Source organism: Hipposideros armiger, unplaced genomic scaffold, assembly GCF_001890085.2.
Source record: "Hipposideros armiger isolate ML-2016 unplaced genomic scaffold, ASM189008v1 scaffold_32, whole genome shotgun sequence".
Classification (NCBI taxonomy): Eukaryota; Metazoa; Chordata; class Mammalia; order Chiroptera; family Hipposideridae; genus Hipposideros; species Hipposideros armiger.
This window is the reverse complement of record NW_017731382.1, coordinates 4469533-4478074: the sequence shown is the minus strand read 5'-3', so window position 1 is coordinate 4478074 and position 8542 is coordinate 4469533. Positions and strand designations below refer to the sequence as shown.

The window sequence follows — 8542 nt, the reverse complement described above, 5'->3', positions numbered from 1 at the left end:
GTGCTCAATAGACAGCCGAGACCTTGCTTCTTCTGGTGTCTCTACGAACGCTGTTCACCGCCTGAGCTGACTTTGGTTAAAATCTTCTTGTGGTCCCCAAGCCCTGCTCCTGCCTTTCCACCCCAACTTCAGAAAAGACGTGTCAGTGCTCAGCCTCACTCCCTCCCACTCCCCACGGTCCCCTCAGCGGTCCCTTGTTGCTGGGCCCCATGGAGCTCCCCTGACTTCACTGGCCTCCCCTCTCTGGAAACGGCGTCCTTGGCTGTCTCCCTCCCTCTCAGGCCTCCCTGCTGCCTTTCTCACCCAGCTTGTCTCTGGATTACCAGCGATGGGGAGAATGCAACCTGGGCCTTCTGGTCCCCGTCGACAGCAGTTAGTAGGACACCAGGTACTTAGGTGGCTCCTGTCCTCCACCCTCCTTAGATGCCATTCCATGTCCCCACGTCATCTGTCCCAGCCTCTGCTGTTTCTTGCCCATTGCACAAATGGAAAAATCTAAGGTTTCCTGAGGCGGGTAGTAAGGATGGGAGCCTGCTCTACTCTGTGGTACAGCCTCCTGGTGGATGGAAAGGAATTTCCCATCATGCCTCTCTCCCTGGAGGACTGACTCAAGTCCCATCTAGTGAGAAGCCAAACGGGATAAGGATGGGGCAGGATGGCTGCATGACCCCCAGTTACCTGTGGTTTTGCCAGCGGGGCTGCAGGCAGGGCCCTTGGTCGGGGTGCTATGAATGCTTAGCTCATTGCCGTGTCCCAGCTGCACCCGTCTGAACTCAGACTTCTCCATGTAGATATCCTGGGACCCCCAGGATCTAGCCAGAGGGTCCTGAGTTGATGGATCAGCTGATTCCAGTGGAGGGGGGTAGAGGGGAACCGTGGGGCCTGGCAGGAAACACAGCCACATGACCTCTGATCTGACCGCCCCATCTGACCCTCCCACACACACACCCAAACACAAAAAGCCCTGGCCGGACAGAGGAGACAGGCCTCTGAATTCTCCCTGAACACCATCAGGCAGGGACTGATGATAAGCTCTGGGTGGGAGAGCACGTGGGCCCAGCAGAAACGTTAGCATGGAGCGAGCCAGGTTTTCACCACTGGTGCCTGGCGTGTCACGGGGGCACTTGAAAACCAAACAGTGAGCACATCCTCTGCTTCCTAGTCGTTGTCAATCCTCTGAGCCCTTCAGGAGAGAGTCCCCTTTGGTGTTACGACATCTGTAACGCCCCACACCCGGTGCTCAGAGCCTCCGACACTCATTCTCTCAGCATTGGTTTTTATGGTGATCTTCCTGGTTTCCAACATAAGGTAGTGCTATACAAGTTCACGTTAAAATAAATTTGAGTGGAACGAAAAGGTAAACCATTTAACACCACAGAGTAAATAAGCAGACATGGGCGTGGCCAAAATTGGGAAGGGGGTTGCTCAGAGGACTAAGTTGGGCAAACATTGATCTGGGTTCTAGAACAAAGTTCCTCATTTCACAATTGGGGGAACCGAGGCCCAGAGTGGGGGAGGGTTCTCGATGTCACAGGGAGTGTTCCAGCTTTGTGGCTGATGCTCTCACCGTGTCCCATGGCTGCAATCGGGGGATGGGGGGGAGGCGGGAGGGGCCCTGTCCCCTCTCACCACAGTGCCTGCCTGCACAGAGGAAGCACTCATCCGTAGGACCATATTCCATGCAAACTAGGACGCACTCCAGTTTCCAAGATGTTAAAATGTGGGAGAAAACAGTGTGTCTCAGAACAAACAAAATACTACAATGACCCCTCGCGACATTCTACTGCGGGAGAGTGAATCGAGCTGTTTCTCATGAGAAAGTATTGGGTCCCCTTAAAAATGAGGCAAAAGGTATCGAAATGAAGGGAAAGCAGGAGAGGTTTGATCCAGGCATGAAGAAAGACTCCCCCCCTGCCCTATTCCCTGCCCCTCCCCCACATTGGAGCAGCTGCCCCCAGTGGTCCTGTCTGGTGTCTCTCAGAGGACTCACCATTCTCCCCAGAGGCCGTCTGGCTCAGTATGAGGTTCCCGTGTCCGATCTGGATGGCTTGAGAGTTCGCAATGGAAATGTGGCTGCCTGGGCCGTTCTGATAGATCATGTTGATGGGATTTTGCTGGTAAATGACTGCGGTGGACTGATTTCTTCCTCCAGAACCTTCTGCTAAACAATATTCCACTCAATCCCTTTGCATCTCTTGAGGGGTCAGCGGCTCTGAATGCCAGCTGGCAGCTCCAGTGTCTCCTGGGGAGCTTGACTACACAGATTCCCAGGTACCCACCCCGGGGGTGCTGAGTCAGTAGGTCCTAGGGACTCAGGAACTGGGGTGTTTAACAAATGCCACAGACATCTCAGGTGAGCCTTTCTTGGACACCGTCACAGCAGGTCAACCTACCTGTGTCCCCTGCCACCCGGGGAGGGTATCTGGAGCCTCACTGCTCGCCCTGCCCTCTGCGTCTCTCCCTGAGCTCCAGGACCCCCTCCCTTTACCCAAGAGGGTGCACAGTGGCTGCCCATGGGCTGTTTCTGGCCTCCAGATAAGCTTTCTTTGGCTCACAAGGCCTTTGTAAGAATTTGGATTTGTTAGTGACAAATTTGTCTTGGACTTCCGGTCTTGTTTTCCATGTTTCATTTTTATTTTATCCTGGTTTATACATTTTTCCTTGTGGAAAAAAGAAAGTATTTGGATTTGTCACCAGTGTCTAAAATCTGGCTGCTGTCACAAGTTATCATTCCTAGAATGTGGGGACCCCCTTGGGTACCGTGAGCAGGGGCGTCTGCCCCGCTGTGGGCCGGGGGACACCTGCCTGGGGCTTCTCCAACTCCACACAAGGGGCCACAGTCCCACCCTCATGGGCCCTAGACTCTTGTGCCTTTTTAAGCCTCTTCCTCCATAATATAATAAAATATTCCATATAACATATACATAGATATGTATCATTACAGTTTATGACTGCGTTGGGATAAAGACAAATATAATCTAGGTTAGAATCATGATTAGCTATTCATTATTATTATAACACTCACTTTATTCTTCTGATTTTAACAGAAATTAGAATATTTTTATGGGCCCGTAGAAGACCTGTGGGTTCTAGGCCTGTGTCTGCTGCACCTCACAGATAAGTCAGACCCAGGACTCCACCCTGTGGCTATCTGAGCCCAGCCTTGCCTTCACTTCCAGCGACTTCAAAACTTCAAGTTGGGCAAAGTGCTTACAGAGAACTGTTAGCAAACTCAGACTGAGCCCGGCATCCAGTTAGGAGTGGGCCACCTTTCTCCCCGTCCCTTACTTTCTCCAACGGCAACTTCAGGCCATGCCTCCAGGAAGTCCTCTCTGATTACTTCCACCAAGTGCCCCCTTTCCCTTCTTAGAACCCCACTTCCAGTGACCGGTCAGCAAGACCACTGCAAATTTCTGGGAGGGTCTGACAGGTGGAACAGGCAAAGTGCTCGGCAAGGACCAAGGGTTGGGTGTTGGGGTTTCTCTTCACAGGTCTGCCTAGCCAGGTGTGCACAGCAGATAAGGGCTTACCTGGTCGATAAATTGCCCATACTTTTGAATTCTGGTTGAAGTCCAGAAGATGCTTTTTACTCATGGCATATAAGTCTGGGTTGACTTCTCTTGCTGTCATCATTCCCAGGGACTTGGCGATGTTCAGGGCCCTACAGGGCCCACTGGCTTCCAGAAACCTATAGATCTTTTCCTCTGGGAGGCAGGATGGCAGGAGATTAAGGAGGACCCCTGGAGTTTGAATCTGCTCCACTGTTGACTAGCTGGGTGACCCTGGGCAGACCCAGCCCCTCTGCCCAGTTCCCTCATCTGTAAAGTGGGCACAACACTAATGCACACACGGGTTGTCCTGAGGACCAGGGATGGAGGGATGGACATCAAGTGCTCCAAGCAGTACCTGGCACATAGTAGGTGCACAGCGAATGTTGGCTATCGATCAGAGAAATGAATTCTCAGCCATTTAGCCTCTTCACTGCGGAGAACTCAGTCTGGCCTCTGAAAACTTTGTGGGAGCCTCTCAGTGGGCAGGGCATGACCCCTGAACCCTCGTAGCACCTCAAGTGGCCAAGGAGAGTTGGGGGGTGAGAGGAAGTGGGCCCCATGTCCCAGGAGCTGAAGGGAAACCAGGTTGCTTACGCTGTTCACTGAGCTGACAGTCAGGTCTTTCTGGGATTGTAACTACGTCTTGCTGGGGTCTCTCTGCTGGAGAAAACATGGGTTAGAGATGGGTTAGAGGGCGGAGGAACAGGACAGGAGAGGGGACTCTACCAGGCGAAGGCGGGCTGCTCCGCAGTGGGCCCCAGGGCACCGGCGTTCCAAACTCAGGTTCTAGAGTTCAATAGACTTGGCTTCCAATCCTGCCCTGCCACTTTCCAGCCGTGTGGCTTCCCTGCCACCAAAACCTCTCTGGGAAAAGGGGGAAGAATGCCATCTAACACCATCTAGGTGGACCCTGGGCACCGCACCGGCCCAGTGTGGACACCTGATAAATGTCAGCTCTTCTGGTCTGTGGGCTACAAAACTAGAAAAGAGGATCTAGTGTGATGGTGAGTGTTCCATTATTACCATCATTATTTTCTGCTATTATTAGTGTTTTGCTGAGCACCTACTATGTGATGGCACGAGGCTGAGTCCTTTGCATCTAATCCTCTCGTGACTCTATGAAGAAGCCCTACTGTTATCTCCATTGGCCAGAAACAGAAATCAAGGCACGGTGAGGGGACATCATGCGCCCCCGAGGGGCAGAGACTGTGTTTGAACGCAGGCCCAAGTCCGAGCTTGTCCATTGCTAGAACTGCTCATGCGAGGTCTGACCCGCCCCCCAGGATGGCAGGTTACCCCGGCTAGGCTGGGCCAGCGCTGTGGAAACCGCTTCTCCAGTCCCACCATTGCCCAAGCACCAAGTTCCGGGGCCTGCGAGGGCCACTTGCGACTCATCCTTCATCCGGTAGAGGACTTGGTTGAGTTTATTCTTGGGCACTTGGCATTCCTTTACCAGCAGGGCAGTCTTCATGGGGCATCCAGCGTCCCTCAGCACCCGCAGAATCCTCTGCTTAAGGTCTGGGGGAGGAGAGGGGGCAGAGACAGAACTGAGAGCCCCACGACGGAGCCGAGGCTAGATGCTCGGGGGGCAGGGATGGCCCCGTGAGAGGGGTCCAGGGCAGAGGCCTGAGCAGTACCCGCCAATACCACCCTCTGTTCAGCGAAGGGCACATGGGCTGGTCAGAAAGGACTTTGGCCAGACAGCCTAGTGGCCAGAGGAGGCGCCCGGGCCTTTCGCGGGTCCGGCCCACTGTGAGCACTCCCTGGAGGGCAGGTAGACTGCTCAGCTCTCAGATGTCCTCGGAGCAGAGGGGGCAGGATGAGGAGAGGAGAAGGGAGGGAAAGGAGGAAGGGCAGGGCAGTGAGGCGGAGTCCCTGCCTGGGAGGCATCCTCTGTCCCCTGATCCCAGCCACCTCCTCCCTGCGGAATCCTCTTGGGCTCACCACCCCCCATCAGCGGTGTCACCATTCGTCCAAGCCAGAAACCTAACAGACATTCAGAAACGGGTCTCTCTCCCTCGGATGCCCAATCCCAACAGACCCGGAAATACGGGTCCTGGCTCTCTTGAATGCCTTCTTCTCTTCTCTGCTTCCATCTCCCTATTCTGTGTCACCATCTCTAGATTGACAGCAACGCCATCCAACTCTAGGGCTTCCTCCAGGCCGCCCTCCCCTCGGCAGCCAGGACTGGCTCTGCTGACCACTCAGCCCTGTCTTTACCCACCCTCAACTTCCCTCCAAGTGCCCACCCATCTGGGCTCTTTTCAGCCGCACTCACCCCTGGGCCTTTCCCAATGCTGTTCCCTGTCAGGAATACTCTTCCCCACCCTCCTCCTGTCCAGCATCTACTCAACCTGCAGTTCTCACTCAGACACCATCTCCTTTGGGAAGCTGTCCTGCATGCCCTGCATGGGTAGGGGGTTGTTTGTGTGTTATGTCCCCTGCAGAATATCCCCAAGAATCCCCGTCATAACGCCTGGTGTCTAGCACAGTGCCGGGCATACATTTCTCAGGACATGGCATGTGAATGAACGAGTGGCCGAGTGAATGAGGGAGGAAGTGGCTTCGTCCACCGCTGGGACAGATGTCTGCCCAGGTGACCCGGGCATGGCATGTCTGTGTTTTCCCACCTGAGTTTAACGACCCTAAACAGGATCCCTTGAGGCTCAAAGAGGAACTTTCCAAGGGCTGCTGCTCCTCCGAGGCAGAACCCCACAAACCCAGGACAGCTGCTCTGCGGGGAGTAAGAGGACAGCTTGGTGCAGACCCGGGGCCAGCAGTGTCTGGAGAGCTGGATAGAGCCGCTGTGTGTGGCAGCCCAGCCTGTCATCAGGAAACGTCTGCCCCCAAGAATCCCAAGAGTAATAATGCAAAGCAGGGCCCTTCTTGGGTAAATCGGGGTTGCCTTCCAGGGTGGTGGCCATATCCGATTCTTTGCTTTCTGGGGTTTTTTTTGGGGGGGAAGGGTCAACCCAGTTGCTGTCTCTCTAGCTGCATTCTTTGTGGTCAGAGTGTTTGTCTTTGCTGGGCGTAGGTGCAGTGCACTTAGAACACCTGGGGTGCCAACCCCTTCACCCACCAAATCCTGCCCCAAGCAGCCACCTCGGGCACGGGAAATCCTCGTCCAGCCCACTGTACACCTGGCTTTGCCTTGACTTGAAAAGAGTTTTGATTCTTGAACAACCTGCTGGGATGAGCCGCTTCCCCACCCTTCTCCTCCACCTTCCTGACCGCAAAGCAGAAGTGGGGTTGGAGATGTGTGAAGGTCAGCACCCAAGGGCTGGGTCCTTCTGCAAATGGGAAGCTGTGAAATGGACGAGGTATAAGCGACAAGTTGGTAAGGAGAGGAAAACCCACTGGGGAGGAAGTAAAGTCCAGTTGCTGAGCGCCTTTGACCAGTACCGGTGTGTCCGTCCCCCTTGGGGACATATGACAGGAACCTGGGCCACACCCTGCTGGCACCCCTCCCCAGCATACCCTCGTTCCCTCACTTTTGTTCTCTGATGGCTGGTTTCTCAGGTTTGAGCCCCAGCTCTGCCACCTACTAGCTGTGTGAACGCTCTGTGCCTCAGTTTCTCCATCTGTAAACTGGGGATAATAGCACTACTTCGAAGATTGTGGTTGAGGATTAATGAGCTAATCATAACAACAACTCCCCCACACCCAGCCCAAACCACCCTCAACCCACAGCCCACAAGCCCCGAGCGGTGGCCCGGGAATGCAGCAATGGTTCACCCGCCACCGGGTTCACCCCCGCTGGTACCCACCCAGGAGTGTTATCTGAGGAAGAACACAACGGAGGGAAACGGGCACTTCGAATCAAAGCAACTTCTGCTCTTTCTCGAAATGAGTGTGAAGCCAGGTGCTCAGCCCCCAGCATCAGTCAGATGCTCTGAGTCCTCCTTCCTTTCACCTCGCAGGGCCTCGGTGATCTCATGTGAAACAGAAACACCTTTGTACTCACCGCTGAGGTTATTGCAAAATGCATGGCAAGTGTGTTGCCAGGCGCCTAGGGCAGAGCAAGCCTCCCCAACCCGATTATCACCTCCTTCTCCCCTTTCTTGTGACCTCGGGCTTGAAGGTATTGTCACTATCATTGCTGCAACCTGGTCCATTGCTCCAAGCAAAGGAGGCAGAAAGAGCCGTGCCAGTCCCACCCAGATTCCCACTGTCCCTCGGAAAGAAGGCAGTACCTGTCTCACCTGGGTCCGCAGGGGCACCGGCCATGCTGACAGCAGCTTCTGGAAGCCCTGGGAGAATTGGCAGGGGGGCTGGGAGAGAGCGACAGGCTCCTGCACTTTGGCCTAGAGAGGGTGGGCCTGCTCGGGGCTGGGTGTCCTTGTGTGGTGGAGCCCAGTAACCCTGGCAGCTGTGAAGGGAGGCCAGCTCCAAGCCGGCAGGTGTGAGCTCTTCACACCACGGAAACAGAAGCCTAGCCTGCCTGCATATCAGCTTTGTGGAGGAAAAGAAAATGAAACGTGTACGTGTGTGGCTTTTGAAAGAAACAAAACCGAAAGCAGAACTGATGAGTAAGGAGGAGCCTTGACCAGACTTTGGTGGGGTGAGCTGAGCTTGACAAGACCATTGCATCGCCTGGGGCCAGGGGTTTCCCCGAACTTCCAGGTGCCCATTGATGCCCACCCAGACCCCCTAACACACACAGGCCAGGATTCCTGGGTGGGCGCCCTGCGATTGTGTGCGGATCAAAATGACAACTCTCCTTAATGAGCACCTACTATGTGCTTTCCAATCTCATGTGCCCCTCTGACTCACCTACAGGGTAAGGACTAGTACTTGCCTCTTTTCTCAGAGGGGAAACTGAGGCTCAGGTCAGTGAGGTCACTTGTCCAAGGCCACAGAGATTCTTAGGTTCTAACCCAGACCCCCACCCATGTACTGGCTGTGTGATCTTGGGCGAATTATTTAACCTCTCTGTGCCCCCACCTCCGTTTACTCATCTGTAAAATGGGGCTAATAAAAGCAGCTACCTG

At 54.5% G+C, this 8542-nt stretch overlaps 1 protein-coding gene across 8 annotated transcripts in view; it reads right to left on the bottom strand.

Moving 5' to 3' along the window:
* Positions 1–8034, bottom strand: part of ZBP1 (Z-DNA binding protein 1) — a 17055-nt gene extending 9021 nt beyond the window's left edge. For 2 of the 8 annotated variants that reach the window (XM_019637134.1, XM_019637128.1), the window contains exons 1-6: positions 7745–8034; positions 4848–5069; positions 4146–4211; positions 3531–3704; positions 1991–2161; positions 679–882 (exon numbers count right to left, since the gene is read on the bottom strand). In XM_019637134.1, coding sequence (XP_019492679.1) covers positions 679–882; positions 1991–2161; positions 3531–3704; positions 4146–4211; positions 4848–5069; positions 7745–7778 — 871 coding nt within the window. In that variant the 5' untranslated portion in view covers positions 7779–8034. Of the gene's footprint in view, positions 1–678; positions 883–1990; positions 2162–3530; positions 3705–4145; positions 4212–4847; positions 5070–7318; positions 7484–7744 lie in introns of all 8 variants that reach the window. The other 6 variants (XM_019637133.1, XM_019637132.1, XM_019637130.1 and 3 more) reach the window with 6 other exon arrangements.
* Positions 8035–8542: the final 508 nt, after the last annotated feature.